We start from the raw sequence: 26,736 nt of genomic DNA on the forward strand, positions 1-26,736 counted from the left end.
AGTTTTTGTTCAAGAAAAGATACAATTTGCATGAACTTCCCCGACACTGTTCTACTCTGGTGGTCATTTATATGTGATTTCATATTTCATACTGGCCTTTTATTTATTTTGCAATGCCCTGAATAGTTTTGCTGAAGGGGCAGTGTAAAAATCATTCAAATGCACAAATATAAATGTTCGTAATGCCAGGTAAAACCTTATGAATTTGACTTAAAGGCAAATTGTTTTGCTTTGAATGCTGCATGATTAGAAAGAGAAATATTTTCACATTCAGAATTCTGTGTAGCTAATTGTGAAACTGGGTGCAAGTGATCCCTGTTTGCATGTTTCCTCTTTAATGTGATTATTACAAACTAATTAATTCCTTAATTAACAAATACGGGGTCAGAAAGGGCACCTGAGTGGTCAGTCAGAGGTGTTTTTATTGATATACCTGCTTAAAGAACATATTGACATAATAATGCCTAAGTAGAGTTTTTCAATAATAATAACAACAATAATTTTTTAATTTGTACCCCACCCATCTGACTAAGTTTCCCCAGCCAGTCTCGGCACCTTGTAAACAAATAGTTCAGGAATGTTTATTTAGTTTGACCCTCTAGATAAACATGGTATTGATATCTGGCTGGAACCAATGGAAAATTTGACTTGTAAAAAAGCCCATTTTCCATGTCTCATGGAAATCCAAATCCATGTCGATCCAAATCCATGTCGATCCAAAACACAGCTATGGAATGTAAAATCTCCTGCCTCAAATCCTATTAAACTATGCCCATATAATAAGTAATCAAGGGAGTGGTAGGAAACTTATTTTATGGAAGTGTAAAGGGAAATCTAACATATATTTCCCCATGATCCACCTTTATGCCTTTTAGTCAAGAAAAGCAATATAAATCCAGATGTTTCTTGCAGATTTTTACACACACACACACACACACACACACACACGTATGTATGTTAGTGAGTATTCACATCCCATCACACAGCAAGGGAAACTCATTGACTTCAGACTGCAGTTGCAAAATAGTGTATTGGATAGAACAATAATTGCAGACCTCAGTTCTGGAGAAAACAAGGGCCCTAAAGTGAATGTGAGTTTGGCAGCAGTGCTGACTGTACTTACCTGGAAGCAAGGCCCACTGAGATTTTACTTCCCAATAAACAGCTAGGACAAGGATCATTACTGGCAAACTTTAAGCTGTGTGCATTGTTGCTGTTCAGTTGGCTTCAGGAAGCCTACTCAGGAATATAAGAAACCATTCAAAGTTGACATCGAGTGCAATGTGTGTGCAGAGAAGCGTGCAGACGAGCCCTACAGAAGGGCATTTTTTCTTTTGCACCATTACTGCTCTGCCAGACACGCAGCATCATGACGAAACCATTCATATTAAAGACAGGATAAAAAAAGGGTTAAAAAAAAGTAACTGTTGCAAACTAACAAAAATGAATTTGACACAGTTTTATGGAATCAAACAACAATTAAAAACAACCAGTGTATGCCTATTGATTCCCAAAGCAAATGAATTCAGGTCATTTGTAGGCTGATTTTCAACCTTGTCAGATTCCAAAGGCAGGGTACAATGAAAAGATTTGAACAATTTGGCCTGTCATTTGGATTTCCTTGTGATCAGCAGAGAGATTGGCAGAGTCCCTATATGGATAAGTCTTTTCTATGTTTTTTAAAAAAGTAAAGGACTCCTGACAGTTAAGTCTAGTCGTGAACGACTCTGAGGTTGCAGCGCTCATCTCGCTTTACTGGCCGAGGGAGCCAATGTTTGTCCACAGATAGTTTTTCCGGGTCATGTGCCCAGCATGACTAAGCTGCTTCTGGTGAACCAGAGCAGCGCACGGAAACACCGTTTACCTTCCCACCAGAGCGGTACCTATTTATCTACTCGCATTGGCGTGCTTTTGAACTGCTAGGTTGGCAGGAGCTGGGACCGAGCAACAGGAGCTCACCCCATCACGGGGATTCGAACCGCCAACCTTCTGATCGGCAAGCCCAAGGTTCAGTGGTTTACACCACAGTGCCACCCACGTCCCTATTTCCTATGTTTTTAGCGGTTCTCAATTTTATGTGTAAACTGCCTTGAGTCCTGTGAGGGAACAACAACAACAACAGTGTTAGGTGCACTGAAGCACAATGACTGGTACAGCTAGGGGAGTGATCCTCTATCTGAAGGATCCTAAATACAGTAATCTCATGCTTAAACCAATTCACAGATGGTCTACATACCAATGACCCTGGTTGGATGTAATTCAAACTGCCACTGACCAATGGCAAAACCCCATTGCAGGTGTGCAACAATATTCTTTCCTGATTAAATTTCATGTGCAGCAAAACATATGAATTAAGTCTCAGAGGATAGAATACTAGAGGGTAATCTCTTTGGAGTTCAAGCATTTTGGCATGAGGCTGTGGTGAGTGTGTGTGTGTGTGTGTGTGTGAGAGAGAGAGAGAGAGAGAGAGAGAGAGAGAGAGAGAAAGCTTGGCTGCCAAGTCTATCTTGCTGCATTTAACAGCAATAAAAAGCAGCTTAGTCAGGTGCTTTTTAAACTGAGCAATGCAAATACACACAACAGGGGAAATCTGGAGATTCTTAGAGTGCTTTGACTCTGGGGCAGAGGCAATCAGCCTAAAACAGGGGGCCAAAACTAACAGAAATCACATTGCTGTCTGCAATCCAAAGATTGTCATGGTTTCCATGTCACCCCTGTTATTGCAGGGCACAGCTAGCTCTCTTGCTCCTGGCCCTGGTGTTTGCCTGGATCATTTTGCTGAGTTACTCTCAGTGTGGATTCCAGCTATCAAAACATTACAGACCACTTTTAACTCTTGGTTCTCCCTCCCACCACTTCTTTCTAAGTATTTCTTCATTGCTCTAATGCTCGGAGCTACGTCACTCGCAAGCCTGCCAGATGGATTTTCTCTGTGTCTTTCTGGAACATGTGGGAGAGATACATTTAAGCTGTTTTTGTTTGGGAAACCTTGGCTCAGGCAGATACATAATTCAGCACCTCAAAGTGTATGATAGAACTAATCCCCACACTTAAAAGTTGACTGCAACACTGCCATGGTGAGAATAAGAGCTGGTTTTGGAGATTATACTTTTAATACTTGTACTGAGTTCACTAACAGTCATAATCTTGTTGAGGGAAGTTGCTTAGAAGGTCCAGATAATCTTTCCCCTTGACGCTGTGGAATGGGAAGCTGTGGATAAACACCACCCTAGCTTGGCTACGCCTGTGGAAGTCAGGATTAAAAGTTTAGTGGTTCTGAGACTTGTGGCCTGGGATGCAGCATATAGAAACAAGACAGATTTTATAATCTCTGTGGGTTATACAATTGAAGATTGCAGGTGTGTGGGGGGGAGGGGTCATCATAAGACACAGTGTATGAGATTGCAAGCTTGTTTCTGGACTACACCATTTCCCATTGTAAAGGAGAAATTTCCAGTCATATAGCATACCCATCAAGCTGTCCTGAAAACCCCCCAGAACATTCTGTTTTTCTCACAAGAGGACAGTGGCCAAAATGGCCTCTGTGATCTCGTGTGATTTCAGGCCGCACTCTTGCCCTGGAAAAGTGCTTTGGGGAGAGGGGCCAGCTATCTTACGCAGTGCCCTAAAACATGCATTTTTCTGGTGCTGTGCCTGAAGAAAGCACTTTTGGGGAAGCTGAGATCTCATGTGGGTCACTTGACTCATGTGGGACCTCAGCGCCGGAAGATGGCATCCTGGTTTTGGGCTGCTTCATATTGGAGGTTATGACTGGGTCAGTACTGGGTCAGTACATGAAAGAACAGCCTGCTCATAAAAAAGCCCTAGCCTGTCAGACATCAAATATGCAGGGAGTTTAACCCTGTGATCCTGGCATCTTGTCTGAAGTGGTAATATAGTCCAGTGAAGTGACTGTAAGGATTGACATGCAGCTGCATGTAGCTGCTGAGCCTAAAGCAACTGGTGGTCTAGTGCGGGTGGGGCTCTCTTGGCCATACGTCACTGCTGGTTGCTGATAGGTGGATAGGCAAGGCAGCGAAAAACCAATCCAACGCTTCTGATACTGTGTCCACACCACGCTGAGCTCCCTGCTGCCTTGCGTCTCCCATTGTCTTTTGGTAACCAACAGCAATGTGACGCGCTGGGAAGTCAGGAAAGAAACATAGCCCCACTCTGCTGGCCCCTACTGTCCCAAGCAGCACTTTAACCTAAGCCTATATTCAAATGTATCCTAGCAATTTTAGTAGGACTCACTCCCTGACCCCAAACATGTTTTCTCAGAAGATGCAATTGATTTCAGTCATCCCCACCCCCCTAAATAATTGCACTCAGGTTTGCAACTTTGGACTTCCTTTACAGTCTTTGGAGTATGCTCTCTGAAACAGTAGTGAAATCATTATTTCATAAAACATGAAGAATCTCCCAAACCAGACATCAATTCCACTGCTAGCCGAAATGAGACCAGAGCATTTTTATTACCTGTTAAATTGGCTTGGAAAGCACATTCATATGTATCCTCCAAAGTAACAGAACAAAACATATATATTCCACTGCAATTTGGCAGAATTAAGTAGTGTTGTTTCAACATTTTTAGCCTCAAACAATCATTGTTTATTTCTTGTTGAATGCTTGTTTTGTTAACATGTTGCAATGGCTGTGTACACCACTTGAGATGCAGATTAGATTAATATTGACACATGGATTTGTAGTTTCCTTGCAAAGCAGATGGCGTATTTTGAAGACCTTATTGCCTCTTTGTGACAACACATTAACTGGAATGGGCTTAGTAGCTGTTTTTTAAGCTAGAAGTTTGGAGACGTTATTGTGTAATTGCTTGGTTTGGATGCCAACATCTGGACACATTAATCTGATTAAATATTTGGTGTTCATATTAGCATGAATCTGTACAAAATACTTAATGGAATGGCCATGCAAATATAGCATTGGTTTTCTTGGCGTTGGTTTTCATTTTATGTTTTTTGTTTTAACTTTCAGCTGTGATGTGGTCCTCTTGAGTAAATAGTGTTCTGTTATCAGTGGCATTAAGTGTGTACCTTGATTAGTCAGGTGCCTTGGGACAAAAGCCCAGGATCTCTGGCTTCATGTGCATAAATATGGAGCCAGCACTTTCCCTGCCTCTATAGTAACCTTTGGCACTTTTTATTCTCTCCTGTTAGTAAGATGCCTATTATCATGATGGACAGAGCAGGGTACATAGAAGGCTTCTATGTACATTGCAAGGAGCCCAGGAGCATGCTCCCCATTTCTCTCTCTCAGAGATGTCTGATCTACCCACTGTCAAGGCTAGAGGTTGACTTGTTCTGTAGTACGTTCTGAATAGCAGAAATTTACCTATACTGGAGAAATTATTTGGGCCCTGATAGGATGGCAGTGGGGGTTCAACATACTTTCTGCCTCTTGTGATCCCACAGTGATCCCAGTCCCTATGCCCCCTTTTTAGGTTCTGCTCATTGGTCATGCTATGATGGAATGTTATTGCATGTGTTTATTGTTATGATAACATTCAGTGCTACCAATGATATGTACAGTACCATCAAGGTACATAGTACTTTGCAAAGTTTCTTAAGAAGAGAGTGGGAGGTTACTGCTTGCAAGAAACTTAAATCTAAATGTTGAAAATGAGAGAGTCAAAACGAATGGGGTTTGGGAGGGAAGGACAAGAGTAAATGGCTGGCTAAAGTTACAGGTACTTAGGTTGGCTACGATAGATGTTATAGTTATAGTTGGGCTGAGTACTAAGTAGTTAAGCCAAATGTTACATGAAAACATGAGACTTGAGGAGGGATCTGGTGGAGGGAGAGAGAAAGAAAGAAAGGACAGGACCTGAATCTTCAGGGAATGAGATCCAAGGTAGAAGAGACAGCTGGGAAGAATGGACAAAGAGAACATTTTATTTAAATTTAAGGCCGCTCCCTCCTCAGGCTAACTCCACCAGGCCTAGGGGGCGGGGCCCAGACTCACCTTCGCCACAGCTTTAAGAGGCCTCATTGAGGCACTGGGACATCGCTGCTGCTGCACCGTGAGTGTTGGGGAAGGCCGCTCCCCCCTCAGGCTAACTCCACCTGGCCTAGGGGGCGGGGCCCAGACTCACCTCCGCTACAGTTTTAAGGACACTGGTGCTGCTGCAGCAAATGTTAAAAATGTTTTTATATATTTTAAAGTGTTTTAAAGGTGTTTTTACTTTTTACTTTGTTGTACCACCGTGAACAGTGGTTTTTATCTATGTATTTTTATTTTGTTCCATTTTATTGTGGTTTGGGGTGGGGATTTGTTTTGTTTAGGTATAATTGTTTTTGGTTTGTTTTGTTTTTCTATTTTGTAAATGGAGGCTTGTATGAGGCTTGGGATTGCTACCGTGGAGGGGCGAGGGAGGTATGGCGGTGGAGGCAGATGTTATAGGCGAAGGGGATCGAGATACAGATATGCTCATACCCCTTCCAATCTGCGCCCCATCCCGAGAGACGAGGGTAGGGTGAGCAAGGAGTACTCACCTCCGTCACTGGTGTTGTGCAATGCCAGGTCTATAGGCAACAAAACCGCCACTCTGCGAGATTTCTTTACCTCACAGGGGGTCGACCTGGCTTGTGTGACGGAGACCTGGGTGCGTGAAGGGGAAACTGTTACCTTACGACAGATGGCGCCCCCGGGTTTCTCCGTCCTCCACCAGTCACAGACTGTGGGCCGGGGGGGGGAGGGGTGGCATTATTAATCCGGGAAGATTGTTCTTTCAGGGCTCTACCATCGCCATCGATCCCCAGCATTGAATGTGTTGGCCTAGTGTGGGGCTCTGAGGTGAGCTTGGCTGTCTGGCTGGTGTACCGGCCACCTAGCGCACCAGCAGCCACCCTGTCAGGTCTGCTGGAGGCGGTGGCTGGCTGGGCCTTGGAGTTCCCTAACCTATTGGTATTGGGGGACTTCAACATCCATGCTGATGCCACTCCCTCCTCATAGGCTCTGGACCTGGTGTCTTCCATGGCGACACTAGGGCTCTCCCAATTTGTTTCAGGCCCCACACATCAAGCAGGCCACACGCTGGATTTGATCTTTGGCCGTTCGATGAAGGTGTCATGGTCTGATCACTACGCTCTGAAAGCCAGGATTGACTTTCCAACCCCACCCTGCTTAGGTGGCGAGCCGATTTGGGCTCGCCCGTAGAGGCTGATGGATCCTGATAGATTCCGTCAAGCCTTGCGGGACCTTGCTCCCCCTGGCGACTCATTGACTGAGCTTGTTGAGGGCTGGAATATCCAGCTCCTGGCAGCCATCGATGAGATCGCACCTAAGTGCCCTCTGCGACCCCGCAGAAACCGGGCTCCCTGGTTTAGCGAGGAGCTTCGGAAAATGAAGCGGGACCTCAGACGGCTAGAGCGAGTATGGCGGGGTGCCCGTGACGGAGCCTCAAGAACATCTTATAGGGTTTTTATGAAAACCTATGAGATGGCAGTGAAGGCCGCTAAGAAATCTTACTTCTCGGCCTCCATTGCATCCGCTAGCTCTCGCCCGGCGCAATTATTTAGTATAATTAGGTCTTTAACGTCCCTTGAAGGACAGCCAAATTTAAATAACAATCTGACACACAGCTGTGAGGCATTTGCGAGCTTTTTTGCAGAGAAGGTCCTGTTGCTCCGCCATGACCTCCCTGCCAATTTGGATACAATAAAGGAACTGGAGGCCCCTCGACTGTCCTCGGGTCCAGTATTGGACCACTTTGATCGGATATCCCCAGCCGATGTGGACAGACTCCTCCGAGCTGGAAAGCCCACCACCTGTCCTCTTGACCCGTGCCCGTCTTGGCTGATTAGAGCGTGTCCAGACGAGGTGCGGGCCCCCCTGGGGGATATCATCAATTTGTCCCTTGGCCCCGGGATATTTCCAGGGGAATTGAAGGAGGCAGTGGTGCGCCCGCTCTTAAAGAAAACATCATTAGATCCCTTAGATCTATCCAATTACCGCCCGGTTTCGAATCTTCCATTCCTGGGTAAGGTGATTGAGAGAGCGGTTGCTGAACAGCTTGGTAGGTTTCTGGATGAAACATCGGCTCTGGATCCATTCCAGTCCGGCTTCCGCGCTGGTCATGGGACTGAGACGGCTCTGGTCGCCCTAACAGATGATCTCCGCAGGCAGCTGGATCAAGGCGGGTCGGGGCTGCTGATTCTTCTAGACCTGTCAGCAGCCTTCGACATGGTCGATCACAAACTCTGGACCACCGCCTTGCCGACGTGGGGATCCAGGGCACAGTCCTTCAATGGCTGCGTTCGTTTCTCTCTGGTCGGGGACAGAGGGTGGCGCTTGGGGGGGAATTGTCATTGCGCCACTCCTTGGTGTGTGGAGTGCCTCAGGGTGCGATACTCTCCCCGATGCTTTTTAACATCTTTATGTGCCCCCTCGCCCAGCTTGTCCGGAGTTTTGGGCTGGGTTGCCATCAGTATGCCGATGACACCCAACTCTATCTGTTGATGGATGGCCATACTGACTCGGCCCCAGACACACTGACCAGATGTTTGGAAGCTATGGCTGGATGGTTACGTGGAAGCCGGTTGAAGTTAAATCCTTCCAAGACAGAGGTCCTCTGGCTGGGACGGGACGATATGGGATTGGGGGGGCAACTCCCATCTCTTGCGGGGGTGCAATTAGCGCCAGCACCGTCCGTTAAGAGTTTGGGTGTAATCTTCGATACCTCCCTCTCTATGGAGGCGCAGATTACAGCTATAACAAAGGCGGCATTTTTTCATCTCCGCCAAGCTAAGCAGTTGGCCCCTTATCTCTCTCGCCCTGACCTAGCCACTGTGATCCATGCGACGGTCACCTCCAGGCTGGATTATTGTAACTCGCTCTACGTGGGGCTGCCCTTGAGACTGACCCAGAAACTCCAGCGGGTGCAGAATGCCGCGGCGAGACTCCTTATGGGGTCTTCGCTGCGAGATCACATTCATCCGGTACTATACCAGCTGCACTGGCTCCCGGTGGAGTACAGGATCAGGTTTAAGGTGCTGGTTTTAACCTTTAAAGCCCTATACGGCCTAGGACCCTCGTACCTATGGGACCACCTCTCCTGGTATGCCCCACAGAGGAACCTACGGTCTGCAAATAAAAACATCCTGAAGGTCCCAGGCCTCAGAGAGGTTAGGCTGGCCTCAACTAGAGCCAGGGCTTTCTCGGCTGCGGCTCCAATCTGGTGGAACGCTCTGTCACAAGAGACTAGGGCCCTGCGGGATCTGACATCTTTCTGCAAGGCCTGCAAGACAGAGTTGTTCCACCAGGCTTTTGGTCAGGGCCCAGCCTGACTCCCTCCTCTGGCAACCCTTCACAGAATTTTGCTTAACGGTTGCCATTAATTTGATTTTAATTAATTTTTATAATGAAATGTTTTTAGAATGTTGGATTATTTGATTGTTTGATTATTTGATTGTTGTTAGCCGCCCTGAGCCCGGCTTCGGCTGGGGAGGGCGGGATATAAATAAAATTTATTATTATTATTATTATTATTAAGTGAATAGGATACTTTTTTAATGGGGAGAGACACATTGGGAGATATGGGCAGGAAGATCCTCATAACACATTTTATCACAGCAGATTCATGCTTCCAATTCAATGTCAATGTCACATTTTTTATTTACCGTATATAGTATTATGTACACACACACACACACACACACACACACACACACACACTGCTCACTGCAGTATACATCAAACCAACTAATTATAGCTGTGTGACCAGTAAGGAAAAAATATACATATTAAATTCATTATTACAATAATCCTGGAAGCAATTTTTTCCCCATTTAAAAACCATTTTAGGAATGTGACACAGCCGCCCATGCAAAGAAGTAAAGGTTCCCTTTGTTTCTCTTCTTGTAGGCGATGTCTTCCATATCACTTCTCCCAACAAGCTAACCTTTGAAGAAGCTAAAGAGAGGTGTGAGGCAAACGGTGCAGTTCTCGCTTCTGTTGGTGATCTACATGCCGCTTGGAGAAATGGCTTTGACCAATGCGACTATGGCTGGTTGGCTGATGGCAGTGTGCGCTATCCTGTTTCTGTGGCGAGGATCCAGTGTGGCGGAGGTTTGCTTGGAGTGCGAACCTTGTATCGCTATGAGAATCAAACATACTTCCCTCCCCCCGACAGCAGATTTGATGCCTACTGCTTTCTACGTAAGTTTATTTAATGCTTAAGAATGTATAACTATCACAGGTTTTTTAAAGGGGAAAAAAAGGAGACATGATATAACCTGCCAATCTACTGGATTCACTTTCTTGTGGTTTATTGTTTCTTTATTTGTTCAATTTCTATCTGACCCTTCCTCCAGGATTGCAGACACAGTAATGATAAAACATTAAAAACTCAACAACTAAAAACATTATTAAAAAAACACCAACCAGTTAAAAACATTCTAAACCAGTGATCTCAAGGTTGCCAGAAACAGTGCGTTTCAGCCATCAAATGCCTGGGTAACACTGGAATGCTTTTAAATTTCTCCTGCAAGTCATGAAGGAGGGAGATAGACACACCTCACTAGGGAGGGCATTATACAAAGGGAGAACTGCCCCGTCATGGGCACCACCAACCATGCATCAAAGCAGCTCTTGATGGAGGCTTTACACACCAAGCAAAGGAGCTCAGCTGAAATAATTCCTGAAGTAACATTGTCTATAGATATTTCATTGTGGAGACAAAGGAAATGTTGATATAAGCTTGAACCTCTGCTTTGTGAGCTGCCATCTCTTGGAAAAACATTTGATCAGCCACCCAAAGGTTGACTGCAGTTTCCAAGAGCAAGGTAGCAGATTAACAAGCTTGATTGAACCATTACTTTCTTTGGAGTTTTGAGGGAAAACCTGCGATTCTTCCTGATTGCTGTGAGCACACACACTGTCTGATGGTTTCATTGAACCAGGGCTGGCTGTAACTGCTAAGTGCCTTGAATAGGGGTCTGGTTCTTTTCTCTTTTCTCATGCAACCCCTGCTCTGCTCAGTACAGTACTGGGTCGTACCCAACAGAGGTGTCCCATTAGCGTTGGCGGTGCGGTGCGGGGGAACCCTTTGTGCTGTGGGCTAGATCTTTATCTCCCCCACCCCTGCAGGCCAGCTTTGAGAGGTGGGCAAGACCACCCACATGCCCGTCATGATGACCAATTGATGAGTGGAAGGTTCAATCCTGCTTCGATTGCTTATGTGGCTTTAATTGTCTTCATGACCCCCACCTGTTCTCAGTCTACTACCTTAAGAAGTAAACTAAGTCCAAGCTTTTGTTCCATGGACAGAAGCGTCCTCAAATTTTAAGCCTGTGAGAATTACACCTGTTGAGAATCAGGTTCGTCTAATGCTAGCCAATGTCAAGGGAAAGTGCAACATTTTGTGTACGTGAAACAGTACTTTAACAAGCTGTACAGGCATCTTGGATTGCCCCTGTTATTAAATTGTTACACTCCCTGCTCATACCCATATACAACTCCTTGGAAAAGTGACTAATTCTCTTTGAAAAGAATACCTTTGGAATTAAAAGCAAAGGACAGTTTATAATTGCAACCATTTATATCACATTAGAGGCTGTTAATTGTGGGGATAGAGGTGAGGACAGAAAACACTGCATTCACTTCTCAGAAAGACAAAATGCAGCTAAGACATCTAGCTAGCAGAGGCTAAGACATCTAGCTAGCTAGCAGCAGTGCCTAAAGTCTGTAGAACAGATGTTCGTACAGTAAAAAGCAACGACGTCACCCTTTTACTGTGCCCCTTTCCCCCTCGCTTTGGAGCAGGAGATGTTCTCATTTACTTAACCTTTCTGCTTTTATGCCACATGTTATGTATTTACTCTAATGTGGAGGGCTCAAATCCTACCCCTTTACTCAGGGAGTTGCCCCATTCTGGAGTCATTGATGTAAAGATTTGCATTGCAATGTCACTCCCAGCAAAGCCAGGAAATCAGGAGGGGCGGGGGGGGGGGGAGGCCCCTGAGAAGCCAACCAGACGCTGGTGTTTTCACATCCAGCAAAGCAAAGGATCTTTGCCAGAAAAGGCATCTGTCTTAATAATTATAAAAAAACCAAACATTGCTGTCAACAAAGCAGACAGCCTTTTCTTTGTGTCTCAGCAAGAAACTGTTTGTGAGTAAAACCTTTCTTTGGAGCAAAATGAATGTTTTAAAATTAACATGTCTTTTAAGTTAAGGAAAATGAAGCCCTGATTTTATTTTTATTTTTTAAAAAATCTGAACAACCAATTCCAGTAAGGATAAATTACAAGGTATCTGCTACTAATGTAAACACAATCATAATGTTTAGATGCTCTTAACTCACATTGATATGAGTGGGGATCAAATGCTTAACTGTGGGCTAAAGCCCCAGTGGTTTCTCCTACATGTCCAGCTATTTCTGGATGATGCTTCTAATAAGTACCCAAAATATAACTTAACGCTAATGGAATTATATTTAAGCTCTCACTTAATTTGATTTCACATTGCAGTGCCTGGAGTATATATATATATGGCCTTAACCTTGGCAAGTAAAAGCAGGCAATTGAAATAGTGAGTCTGATCCCCATATCCATGTGTACCAGATGTGCAAGGGCTCTGGGCTTTTCTTTATAACTTTCATTCTGACTTTCGCTTCTCTCACTCCTGGACTACCAGATTGCTTTCTGTACTTGCAGCAAGTCTGTGAAAAAGAAGTTTTAGATATTGGGAGCTGAAAGCGGCCGTGCCAAGAAAGCCCCAAGTGGATGTGCAAATGCTCTTTACTCTTTTGGATCATGCCATATGTGTTTAGTTTTAGTTTTAGGTTTTTTTTATAAAAAGGGAAGTTCACAGTGCTGACCATAACCACTTTGATCATGGATTTGTTCCTAGAGAAATCACGGGGCTTTCTAAAATGCTAATCATTTTCATGTTCTCTTTTGGGTATGGAGCCAATCCCACTGGCATTATCAAAATCTAATAAAAGACTTCTGAGGATCTGAGCCTAGAGTTCCCTTGCCCTTTATAGACACTCCTAACCCTATTGTTCCAATATGATTTCACCATTGCACACCTAAAATATAGTGGTCCTAGCTCTGGAACTTCTTTCCCCTTCACAGTTTCTCACCTGCTGCTCAAACCTGTATTCTGATCATTTAACGAATTTGTTTCCTGTTTGCTTCCTGAATATCAGAAGACCTCACATTCTTTCATTGTCTCTCGAGACAGACAGATGCCAGCAACAATAAGCAGCCCATTTAACTTGCCATCTATCTAGTTTGTGCTATTAGTCACAGTAGCCAGGAAGAATGTCATACAGGGTTTCCCTAACAGGGTATCATGGCAATGTCTAGCCCCCTGTTAGTCCAGACCACTGACTAGTTAGTCAGTGACATAAATTAAGCCAGTCGAAAGAGTTTCTGATTGAGAAAAGAAACCATCCTGGTAGCAGCAGATATGTACAAGTGATTTGTTACTTCCACCTTTTGTACTTCCTGTATAACATCAGTCAGAACTTGCACATCTTCTCTGTGCATGGAGGTGTGAACATCAAACGCATTTATAGCTCATACAGAAGATGAATGAATTATTGCTTCCAGTATTACATATCAGAACATTAGAAGCTGCCTTGTACTGTTTGTATTTTTAAATCATTCATCTTTCTAGCTCAGTACTATTTATACAGGCAGTAGCTCCTTAGAGTTCCATGCAGGTGCTTCTCCCACCCCTACCTGGAGATGCCAGAGATTGAACCAGAACCTTTGCATGCAAAGCAGCTGCTGTACCACTGAACTTCCAAGTAAACACCAATAATAATAATAATAATAGTAATAATAATAATTTTTTATTTATATCCCGCCCTCCCCAGCCAAAGCCGGGCTCAGAGCGGCTAACAACAGTAAAAGTAACACAGTTTACATAGAATCACAATCAATTACAGTGGTACCTCGGGTTACATATGCTTCAGGTTACAGACTCCGCTAACCCAGAAATAGTACATTGGGTTAAGATCTTTGCTTCAGGATGAGAACAGAAATCGTGCTCCGGCAGCACAGCGGCAGCAGGAGGCCCCATTAGCTAAAGTGGTGCTTCAGGTTAAGAACAGTTTCAGGTTAAGAACGGACCTCCGGAACGAAGTAAGTACTTAACCCGAGGCACCACTGTAATTGAAATATATTGTAAAATCAATTCATTTAAAGTAAATTCAGGATCAAATTAATGGCAACCATTGGGCTAGAGTTCTATGAGGATTACCAAAGGAAGGGGTCAGACTGTGCCTTGGCCAAAGGCCTGGTGACAGCTCTGTCTAGCAGGCCCTATAGAAAGATGTCAACTCCTGCAGGACTTATTTATTAAATATATATACATATACATATATATATATATGCTTATTTATTAAATTTATATAACACTCAGCTGTAAGGCTTTCTGAACCATTGTGTTCATGCACATTTTACTTTTCTCTGTATTTTATTGTATTTTTAATGTGTATGAGCTTGTTCTCTAATTAGTCTAGAGAACAAAATCATACGCACTAAAATACAATATAAAACTGAATGATGAGCACGTCTTCTTTGCCCCCTAAAACTACATGATAGTTGCGTGCTAAGCAAAAAAGTTAGAAGGTAAAGAAAGAGAGAACATTTAAAACAATGCAATAAAACACCACACACAAAATCAAAGCATACAATATGAGATGTTATGGGCAGAGTTGTCTGCTGCGTGAAGGCTAGGAGGAGGGTGTCCAAATTAAGCTTGTTGGACAAGGAGCTCCATAGCTGGGGCGGGGATACAACCAAGAAGGCTTAATTCAGATTTTGGGGACAGTTGGATAATTTCAGTTTCTAAAGTTTCCTCTGTTGCCCTCATCAGTAGGGCACAATCTTAGTAATGTTTATGTTGAATCTGGACTGTTATTTAAAAGGCCTTTTGTGTATTAAAAAGTCTTTGCTGGGAGAGGAAGCATTGAAGAAAAATGTGAAGAGGGACTTATAATGAATTCTGATTCTTCTTAACTATAGTAAAGTAAAACACAACTTTAGCCAAAAACAATTTGTTCCTAATGGATCCTGGTTTTGTGGTCAGACATAAGAGTATTTTGGAAGATTTCCCTCCTCTTTCTTAAGACCTAACCCTAATGAAGTCAACCACAGTCTGTCCATTGCTTTGTAAGCTTTGGCCAAAGTGTTCAAAACCAAAGCAGTTTGCTTTCTTTGCTTTCTTTTTTCTTCTCTTACTTAGGGGTTTTAATGCTGCTTTTCAGCCATGACTGCCAACACAATAGAAAATACAGTGGACAGTCCATCTCATAATAAAACAGAAACAAATGATCCCTCTACAAACCTGATGGATTAAAAAGCATCCATGACCAGTTCTGGAGCATGCCTCACATACAAAAGGTCTCAGGTTCAACTTCCAGCATCTCAAGATAAACTCCTTTCTGAAAACCAGGAGAGCTGATGTCATTCAGTGAAAGGCAGTGCTGAGCTAGATTGAGCAATGGCCTGTTTGCGGCTTCCTATGTTTCAGAATCTTCACAGATCTCTTAAAAGTCACAATAAAACTGGCCTGGTATTTTTTCCTAGGGAAGGAATTTAAAGATTCAGTTAACCACAGGAAAAACCTCTATTTTTGTAGTTAACCTAACCTCATATGGTGGTGGAACCCAAAGCAATATCAGTCCTGAACTTCTGAATTTGCAGACAAGGGGCTAGTGCAAGGCCTGCTTGTCCATGAGGCAAGGTGAGGCAGTTGCGTCAGGTGGCAGATCTGACCTTCTCTGCTACCACTCACTGCCTCCTCCTCTTCCTCCTCCTCCTTCATACCCGCCTTCCACCATAGCTGCTTCCTTCACTCCCGGCCACCCTCTTTGCCACCTCTGTGGCTGCCACCTCTGTGGCTCCTTGCCACTGCCACCACTACCTCTGTGCCCAGCCATGGTGGTGGATGGGTGCAGAGGAGGAGAAGGAGGAGGAGGAGTGGCTGATGTCAGAGGAGGAGACCAGGGGCAGAAAAGATTGCTGTGGCAGCAGGGCAGGGGGAGACATTTTCTTTTTTTGCCTGAAGTGGCAAAATACCCTGGGCTGGTCCTGGGTTACCACATGTAGAAGATCACCCCAAGTATCCTGGCCCTTTAAGTATGTAGGCCTAGTTATGGACATCATTAATGATTGTAGTTGCTCTCCCCCCCTTTTTTCAAAAGAAAACACTTTTTAGGCACACATAGCCAAATAAGTAATTGAAATTCTTGGGAAGTTTGTGTTACTGAGAAGCATGATTCAGCTGGAACTCTGTCAGGATTGCACCCTCCACCCCTCCAGACCAGCTGTGAGGAGGAGATCAGAAGCGTTTTCTTCTGATTTTGACTGACCAGTGTTACGTCCAAATCCATGCAAACTGCAGTAAGCCTTAGTTATTCTTCACTCAAACAAGCCAACATCAAACCTCAGTGTACGTACCTGGCTTGTATCAACAAACCATGGTTAATGTTAAGCATACACTTTGGGGTCAGACCATAATGCTGAATTGTGGTTAATTGAAAATGGAAGCAAGCACTTTCCAATCTTCTTGTGGCTGTCCCAGAGGACAAAGGAGGAGTGCAGGAGCCCAAGACTTACCTAGACTTTTTCTCATAATGATAAACCACAATTCACCATTAAATGCACGTAGCCATTGTGCTCATACATATAAAATGTAGTGTGGTGAGGGGATGGAAGAGATCCAGCCCGCAGTGCTTCTCTAATAGTTTTCTGGGTAACCCTAGGCCAGGCCCTAAAGCTGCCAAGAATGAAAAGCTGAGGGAAATATGAGAAAAGGAGGAATGCTGCTATTTCTCCCTCCCTCAGTTTTCAGTAAAGCACAATGATCAGTCACCAATATGTCTATCTGAATCAGGAGAGGTGGCTGAGGTGCTAGAAATATGTCTGGAGGCAGCGATGGGCTGGATGTGGGCCAGAAAGAAGTTCTATGTGTTCCAGGAGGTGGGAAGGTGGCCTGTTTTGGATGGTACGGGTTCATAGCTTGGGGTACCCATAGATCTAACATTGTTATTTGAAACCCAGGTGGCCTTGGTGACTGGGTGCCTGTTTCCAGCTCCTGATGATTAGCCAACTATGGGCCCTTTTGGACAGAAATGACTTGACCATGGCACTCTATAATCTGCCCTGAGACCTGGTAGTGAAGGGCGTGTAATTTAATAACCACAATAATTGTGGCTCTAGATCATACAAGTGGCCCAATGTGCTTGGGGGTTCCAAACCAATATGTGCTCCGCATCTTGAACCTTTTGGTTGGTATATTCTGAGGTATAATTTCACACTGTTCAGTGTCCCATCTTTGCATGGGTTTGCAGAGGGAAGAAGAGGACGTCAATTCTCACTCTGGATTGCTGTACTTTTAAAAAGGGCACAGTGTTATGACAGGGAGCAATTACTGTGCAGTAGCTTGCTTTGGGAATTAGGCCATTTTCTCAGACCACTGATTTCCCATGCACATGGCTGCATACAAAGATAACAGGCATCATGGAGACCCTTTTAAAGCAGCAGCTCCCCTTATCTCCCAATTTTATCTGTTCCTTTTTGGTAAATGTTATTTAGCTTAATTCAGAATCACTGCACTGCACAGTAAGCAACCTGGAAGCAAGTGTGTTACCACACTATTCTGTGATCTAATATTTAACGATTCTCCAACTTTTAAAAAAGGTTACCTAATGAAGAACAAGTTTGCTTTAATATAAAAACAAAGGAAATATGTGGATTCTTTTTTTAAGCATAGAAACCTCTTCCAGTTGCTCAGCTTCATTCAGGTTGTGCATAATGTAAAAGAACACTATTTTTTTTAAAAAAAGAAATCAGGATAGACTTTGATGTAAGCAGCTGTTGGTGAGATAATTTGCTTTCTTACTGTATTAGATGTGGATATTTTATTAGGAAAAACTGCCTCATGTCTTGCATTAGAAGGAGCACAAAGAAGATATCCCATTGAACATATGATTCTAGGAGTTTAGTAATGCAAAACATCTGTACAGCAAGGGAGTCTGTTAAAGCTGGAGCAGAGCCTTTTAGAAAGGAAACACCCTTCTCTGGGCAGGTCATCTTCTTTTAAGCAAAAGGCAGATGAAATGCAGAGAATATCTTCTTTGAGACGGAACAGCTTTAACATCCATTCATTCATCCCTTTTCTCTCTCTCTTTTTAAAAAGTTAAGTTTAGAAATTTAAAGCTTGTATCTTCTGAACTGTGCTGTTAATTAAGAAACATTCAATGATGGTGCAATAATCCTGGATTAAAATATTGCTGCCACTAGAGAGAAACCAGATTGTAGATGAACTGTGCTGAGTGAATATTTTCTGGAAATATTAGTTGAAATTTAAACAGTGGAATAAGTGCTGAGGCTTTTATTTGTTGTGTCTAAGTGGAATCTGACATTTTTACTCTCTCTTTTTTAAAGCTTAAAAAGGGTATAATGCATAAAATATAGGTGCCTATACAAATTAGGAATGGTGTCCCACCTTACTTTGAGAACTGCACTGTATAATACAAATGACTAAAGCAGAAAGTGTTTGAATTCAGATGTGATAGTGGAGGCAGCTGGAGTACAATAACTTCAGTTCAGCAAAAATGAGAGCCATTTCACAGATCAGTGGACCATGGGGCAGCCACTTAAATTCCTTTGCATATTTATTTAGCACATGTATACCCTGCCCAGCTTCTAAGGAACCCAGGGAAACATACATAGGTTTATCCAGTTTTGTTCTTATAGCTAGTGCTTTCTTTGTGACAGTACCCATTGGTATGGAGTACCTTCAGATCATGGTTGTTGATGCCTTGACCACCATTTTGTGCTGGTACACACATTACTTTTATCAACATAAGAGCAGCAGCACCACCTCATTTAATTTTACCAAAAACAACAACAACACCACTGCTTTTAGCAGCTGTTGGGCTGGAAGAGTAAATATCGATCCAAGGCCATCCGGCAAGCTTTGTGGCTAAGCAGGATTGAATCCAGGTCTACAAACTCCAACAATGTAGCATATGATCAGCCATTCAAACCAATTCAGGCTTTTATTTTAACATGGAGGGGCAAATTCCCATTTGAAGTAGCATGAAAAAAGTTTGAATCTGTGTGACAGTGGTTCCATATGACCGATTTACAATAAGCAGAAAACTACCACATACAAGACTTTTAAGTCATTGCTATGGACTAGTAGGAGTTCATAATTCATTTAAACTACATTGGGTTGAATTGATTTACTATAGAAGTACATGGGACTAAATTAACTTAATTACAGCTGCTTTCTGGTCAAGATGCTCAGCAAGTACATTCTGGGAGCAACTGGCATATAGTAAAGATACAGCAGAGATAAGGATGCTTGTTCAGAATTAATTTATTAAAAGTGCTTCTTACATTTAAGATATTGTAGTAAGCATGACATTCATTTTAATTGTCTTTTTTTTTTATAGCTAAGCCGAATGATTCTGCAACTGTTGAACCGAATATACCTTTGGAAAGCGGATCTTCCAATTTATTAACTGAACAAATCGCTTCTAAAACTAATCTTGACCCTCATATCTCTTCGGTCACACAAGGAATGCCTAAGGCAAAACTGGAAGAGAAGGTACCTAAGCAGATTGTTAGTTTATCCACTGTTCTACCTCAGACTGTTACAGACTTTTCTGATTCATCAGAAGTGACAGAAACAGATACTGCACCGAGTGACCTAGTAGGGATCACACCCACACAAGTTGTCTCTGACCTCAGTGAGAAGAGCTCTGAAAGTCAGACTGAACAAATAGAGGTGGGACCAATAATAACTTCTGTAGACGTTCTACTGAGAAATAACTTGAGTGAACCTGTAGAAACAAAAACTTCTGTTACATTAACAAAGGAAGAAACACATCCTGGCATCCAGCCTACAAAAAAATCAATGGAAGCAAAAAGCGACGTAAAACTGACAACCGTTGTCATCCCCAAAGAACTGCTCCCTGATCATCATGAACCTACAGAAGACGATAACAATGGCAATATTTCACCCGATGACAGGCCAGTTGCCTCTAGCACTGTTTCAGAATCAGATGTAGTCAAAGTGTCAAAGACCTTCTCACCTGAGATTGCTACAGCTACACCAGGTGTAATAGTCAGTTCATCTGAAAGCAAAATACCACTAACTACCGGATATACAAAGAGCTATGAAACATCATTCAGCTCTGAGTTAGGCTCTATGGAGTTTCCAAAGACCACAACCACTGCAACAGAAGTGAATGATACAGTGGCAGGGGTTTTCCCCAAAGCTGAAAGAGAGGACATGCCAAGGCACCGTGATACAGTAACACCTACTCCAGGGTTGCAACAAGAAGAAACTGCAGGAACAGATGATCAGAAATATGATTGGACTTCTGAAGGGAGTTCTGCTGAGCATCAGCCAGCCTTAGGAATTCCCAGACAAATCACTACTATTTCCTCAACAGGCATATCAGGCACAGAATCAGTTATATTTACAAAGATGGTAACTCCTTCTGCAACAGCAAAGCAAGAACCTGGCATTTCCCTCATTTCTGAAACCCCAGTAGATAAAATTGCTAAAGATGTGGTCACTGTTACTATTCATACAGGCGTCAGAGGTGCGAAAACAGAGGCTACAACAGCTATTCAGGAGGAACCTGGTGCTAGAGATCAAGCTGTGGAAAAACTGGCTACTGTCCCAGACACTACTGCAGTGATTTCAACGTTGCTCTTGACGCCTGAAAGTGACTTAACTGCTGAAGGATCTGCATATGAAGGAAAATATGCAACTACTGAGGCTTTGGGCCCAGGTGTCAAAATAACAGTTTATGAAACAGCCACAAAACCTGAACTGTCTCCTGGAATGGATGCTGTCACAGAACGTAAGCTAAAACCGACGGGTGTTCCCCCCAGAAAGGCAAGCACAGAAAGTGAAAAGGATGTACCCACAATTAGATTTGCAGGTCCCTTTCCTACTAAAGCTACTGCTCCTGTGACTGAAAAATTACCTCATGTGGAGACTCTTACAACTCATAGCCCAGAAGGTTCAGGAACGACAGAAGAGGCTGTAGGAACAGAGCCAGTTTTATTCTCGGCTATTGTGACAAGTAAACCGACGGTGGTAAGTGGCATAGCCACAGCTACCATTGCTCCAGTAGACAAGACCCTGACCACTTCACCATCCAAGCCTTTAATTACCAAAACACAGCCACCCTTAATTTACAGTGAACCTGACGAGGATACGAGTAAAGACATGGTAATAATTGAGGAATCTGTTTCTCCCATTAAAACTACTACTGATGATGATTTTACAGGCAAGACAGCAGAGCCAGAGATTGATACAGAATATTTTACATCATCGAGTGTGACTGCGGTTGCACAGCCTACAGGACCACCCTCTGAGGTTTTAGAGTCTCAGGAAGAGCCTCCTTCTACTTCAGATGCTGACGTAGGAGTGGAAAGCAGGCCTGACATAAAAGTGTTTGTTGTTGCTATCTCTGGCAATGATACAGGTAAGACTTTGCTTCTCAGGGCCATATGCCCAACCTGATGGACCTTTGGCCATAGCAAGTAGTTTTAAAATGTGCTGGAAGATGTGTCTTTTATGTCTGGAGCATGAAACTATCTTACACTTCTGTATGTTAGAAATAGTTGATATTTTTGAAATGAGGTATTGGTAATAGTTATTGGCAATATAAATGTGCAAATCATCAGTTGTGGATGTAGCAATAATATATGAGAGCTTCCTATCTGATACTAGCAAATCATTGAATTGACTTCCATTATTTGTGGAACAAGGCATTTTAATTTCATAGCTTCCACTCCATGCATTACTACTCCTGAGTGTGACATTGGAGCGTGTTAACATTCCATTAGTCTGTAGCTATTAACAATGGCATCTGCAGTGCTATCAGCTAAACAAGGCGTGGGTTCTTTTTTCTTTGCTTACGCCAAAGGGTGCTATCAAATTTGGGGAAAGAAAAGGGTATTGTGTGAAATTGCCAAGTTGTAATCAGAACAAACATTTGTTTTCTTCTGTTCTGTTCTGTTTTAGCTGAGGGCACTGTCTATGCAGCTTTAATCTTGTGGGTATCCAGAACAGAGATATCAACTGTCACTAATAAGTTATGATTTCTTCTGTCTTAAGAGGCCAATGTGTCAACTGAAAAGAGATCTGACAGGAGACGTTGTGGGATTTTTTAACATCATCAATGATAACTATGTTTTGAAGTCAGATAGAAACATTATTGGAGAAAATAGCAATGAAAGCTTATTGGATATCATGTCTTATATAATTTTTCATACAGTAAGCCCGCAATTTATGCGGGGGATACATTCCAGGGATCATGCCTAAAGCTAATAATTGGGTTCAATGGCCAAAGTCATGTTTCATTTTTCGAAGTTCAGTGGGATTACCAAAGTCATTTCCCCCAGAACCACACCCCTTTCCTGCCTCCATTTAAATTTCTTTTTTTTTTTTTTGCGACGTGCATAAAGCTGAATGCACACACGTTAAACGCACCTAAGTTGCAGGCTTACTGTATGTAGTTCTACCTTACTACTCTTTATATACTCTTTCCAACCAGTAGGGCACTTCTATAAGCTTTACAGAGTACTCTTTTCCAGTTGTTGTTTTATGAACTTCACACTCACTCTTGGCTGTACATAGTGTCATAATGAACATGTGTGGGTAGACCAAGTTCACTGAAAGAATGCTGAAAATTACATCAGAAAGTAATTTGGAGCTCTCAGCCAAACAAAAGTAGACTTTTGACTCTTACCAGTTCCCCCATTTCCGTGAAATCCCTGAATCCCATTCTCAAAGCTAATTATTGATTCCTGGCCTCTACCCAAGTCATAACAAATTATTGCATCTGCAAGCCAGTTGTGCAGAGACTATAATTTCCAGTGTGGGCTGGTCTGTTAGGGCAAATGAGGGACTGCCCCACCAACCTCAGCCTCTCTCTAGCCAGCCCCCACATGCCCACTTCTGTCTCACAACCTATCAGCTTCCTCCTCCTTAGCCTCTGTGTTGAAGGGAGTTTGGGGCTAAAACTAGTTAGTTTTACCTGGTTGGATTACCTGGTAGGTAACTAACACTATAGTAAGAATTCAGTAGTAATCATTCCTGAGTAGCAAAAACATCATGCAATTTTCTCAAACATTTATTGTCAGCAAGATTGAGGCTTCAAGAAGATAGGCTATGACCCTGTGCCATAGAGATGAATTGGTTTAGTAACCAAGTTCCATTGGGCCCTCTCCTTCATATCCCTGACAGTTGCCAGTTTGTTACTTTGCCAAGGACCACATGTGGATGATTCATATTGTTGGGCTTTAGCATTTATTTTACTGAATCAACTTGCAATGATTACACCATTAATTACAGCCAGTTGGATCTTTCCTCCGAGTTGGCCTCATTGGCCAAATGGATGCCACTCAGGAAGGTACCGCATGATCTGGGTTCAGGCTTGAAGCTGCGGAGTGAGTACAAAGACCTAACACAATTCCTCTCATGTTTGTTCTCTAAGTGGTTCAACCTGCCCCAGTAACAATTCTAACTCAGATAAAACCAAAAGAAATGTTTTACCAGAACTTTGGGGTGTTTTCAGTAGGTAGTGTTTTTGAAGTCTCTCCTGATCTTAACTTCCTGATCTTGTCATTCCTTGTAAGGTAAAGGTAAAGGGACCCCTGACCATTAGGTCCAGTCGTGGCCGACTCTGGGGTTGTGGCACTCATCTCGCTTTATTGGCCGAGGGAGCCGGCGTACAGCTTCCAGGTCATGTGGCCAGCATGACTAAGCCGCTTCTGCCAAACCAGAGCAGCGCACGGAAATGCCGTTTACCTTCCCGCCGGAGCGGTACCTATTTATCTACTTGCACTTTGAGGTGCTTTTGAACTGCTAGGTTGGCAGGAGCAGGGACCGAGCAACGGGAGCTCACCCCATTGCGGGGATTCGAACCACCGACCTTCTGATCAGCAAGTCCTAGGCTCTGTGGTTTAACCCACAGTGCCACCTGTGTCCCGTCATTCCTTGTACCAAACAACTAAACATGGTCTATAGATGATGCTCTCACTCACATGAGAACGGTGCTTAAGAACACTGTGTTGTTGTATAATCTAGTTCTGTGAGTTGGCTAATGGTGGTTTAGGATGCGTGGCTGGCTAACACCTAAAGTAGGCTTCCTGCAAATGAGGCTTTTTGGGGAAACAAAACTACCATTCCCTACCCCAAGCCTTGAACCTCACTCAGAACAATGCTATGTCAAGGCATAGCATCATTCCAGGACATTCTGCTTGCCAGAAATACAGACATCAGCAAGGGATAAAAGAGTAAATGCCTTGAAAGTATTTGAAAAATTGTCCTGAAAAATTGTATGTCCCCAGATAATTGTAAAAAAGGACCCATTTCCATTTGTTGCTAAATTAGGGTAAGAATATTTCGCAACAACCCTAAGATATGTATGTGTGTGCATTTATTTGTATATGTCATGAACCATAGAAACAACCTATAACTCCATATTCTATTTCTGATCCCTTGGGACCTATATGATTGTTTTCCTAAGTTGCATGCCTTTTCTATTGATATAGCATAACATGAAATTATTCTGGAAGTTTATTTATTCTTTCCTTACACCATATCAATTATTGTTTGGTACAAAATATCTGTTGTAGTTACAGAATTCCACTTGTGGGGCGAAGGGGCTGACTGAGATCTGGCTGAAAACCAAAATCGTTTTTTGTTTTGGCAGCTTCACAAAAATGTTGATAAGGGATATGCTGATAATATTGCTGAAGGGATTAAAATGGTTCTTTCCCCCCTCATATGTGTTAGAATATGGTGGTTTTCCTGAGAAAATGTATTGCACAAGCAAACCATGCACTGACGCAATTTGAGACAGGTGTACAAGTTAATGAGGAATATATAAAGCACACCATTAGTGTGGGTCATGAGGAGTTCTAGGGCAGGTGTGCAAATTAATGAGCAAAAATATGTGTGTATGGGGAGACAACCCTTTGGGAATTTACTTTCTTAAAAAGGGAACCATGGCTATGCATGCTGCTATGTTTTCTCAGGGGCTGTTATTTCTTTCAACAGGATCCCATAACTTAACTTTCATACTATTGTTGAATACATGATGATACAACAGGGTGGACGGAATAGTCTCCAACAGTTTGATGCTACAGTCTTTTCGTATTGTGCAAGTGGAATCCGTCTTGCGTCAATACTTGGGGGTGCGGGGAGATACGCGTCATTTCTGTGCAGCTTAAAAGGAGCAGTAATGGAGAGTTATGATTCAAGAGCAAGGAGCGAATGAACTAGCAGAAGAAAAAAGGAACTTTTCTTGAGCATATAAAACTTTTTATGAGCTGACAAATACTGGGGGATTGAGGTGAGGCTGTTGTTTAACAGCAGCTGAGGGGATACTGAAAACATGACTTCTGTCTGTGTCGAGAATAATTTGCGCACCTGCGTCTTGTGGAGGCATTGGAAAGTGTTTACTTAGCATGCTTGGAAAGACTTGCTGGGAGCCCAGGTTTCACACCAGCTATGTCTGGTTTTTTGACCCCTTCTGCTTTCAAACAGTCTGAAGCTGAGAGGGAGCCATCACTTTTTGAACGCAACCTTTTATGAAAAGGGACTGCAGCCTTTTTAATGCCATTTAGCATGCCATTTATTTTTTACTTCGCTTATTTTCTGCATCCAAGATGTAATAAGTGTATAAAACTTCAATGAAAATTTCTCTGCCTAAGCAAAACTAGCCTAACAGAGAAGCGGTTGGGATTTAATCCTTGCTCCAAGTGTATTAGCTTTGCAGGGACAACACGCACACTTGATTTTGTCTGCCTGCTTTCCCTTTAAATGTGCAAGCTTTTCTGTGTCTAAAAGCTGTATTTCTCATAGTGTAATTAGGCTGTCATCTTGTCAGTGAGTGTTAATTTCTTAGTTAATCACTAAGACAGCTGTAGTAATTCTCATATTCTGAATGATCAAGTTCTTTTCTCTCTCTCTCTCTTTAATGAGGAGAATTGCATTATTATCTCACAGTGCAGTGACTGACTGCTGCTTTACCACAGGAAATGACTCTTGGGAGTTCTTTACCATTGTCAGACTTGGATTTCACCTCAGCTTGAGTTGAATATCACCCCCAATTCATGGTGCTGCTTGTCTCCTACAAAAGTGTGTGTGTGCATGTGTGTGGCCTTTTGGAAGACCTTTTGGAGAAGTCTGGGGTGGGGATTGCTTGAAATTCTACAGTTCTTGAGAGGGCAGAAGGCGTACCGTTACAGTGGTACCTCGGGTTAAGTACTTAATTCGTTCTGGAGGTCTGTTCTTAACCTGAAAGTGTTCTTAACCTGAAGCACCACTTTAGCTAATAGGGCCTCCCACTGCCGCTGGAGCATGATTTCTGTTCTCATCCTGAAGCAAAGTTCTTAACCCGAGGTAATATTTCTGGGTTAGCAGAGTCTATAACCTGAAGCATATGTAACCTGAAGTGTATGTAACCCGAGGTACCACTGTATAGGTAAGATAGCAGAGGACTTGAATTCGGCCTTTTACAGGGGGTGGGAGAGACAACATTTACTGCCACTTTGTTGCAGCAGCCCAGTGGCATTCCAAATTTGTAACAGAGTGGACCAATGCAAACAGTGCTATGTCATGACTTATACATTTTCTGAACAGCTTTCTTTGTTAAATTAAATTAAAAGGTCAAGTGCCCCTACTGGTGATCTTCTTGGTGCATGAGTTCACATAT

At 43.0% G+C, this 26,736-nt stretch overlaps 1 protein-coding gene across 2 annotated transcripts in view; it reads left to right on the top strand.

Moving 5' to 3' along the window:
• VCAN (versican) overlaps positions 1 to 26,736 on the top strand; it is a 129,826-nt gene that overhangs the window by 43,151 nt on the left and 59,939 nt on the right. For both annotated transcript variants that reach the window (XM_080972154.1, XM_080972155.1), the window contains exons 6-7: positions 9,883 to 10,176; positions 19,441 to 21,492. In XM_080972154.1, coding sequence (XP_080828280.1) covers positions 9,883 to 10,176; positions 19,441 to 21,492 — 2,346 coding nt within the window. The remainder of the gene's footprint in view (positions 1 to 9,882; positions 10,177 to 19,440; positions 21,493 to 26,736) is intronic.

The sequence above is a fragment of the Podarcis pityusensis genome (genome assembly GCF_964106645.2).
Source record: "Podarcis pityusensis genome assembly, chromosome: 11".
Taxonomy (NCBI): Eukaryota; Metazoa; Chordata; class Lepidosauria; order Squamata; family Lacertidae; genus Podarcis; species Podarcis pityusensis.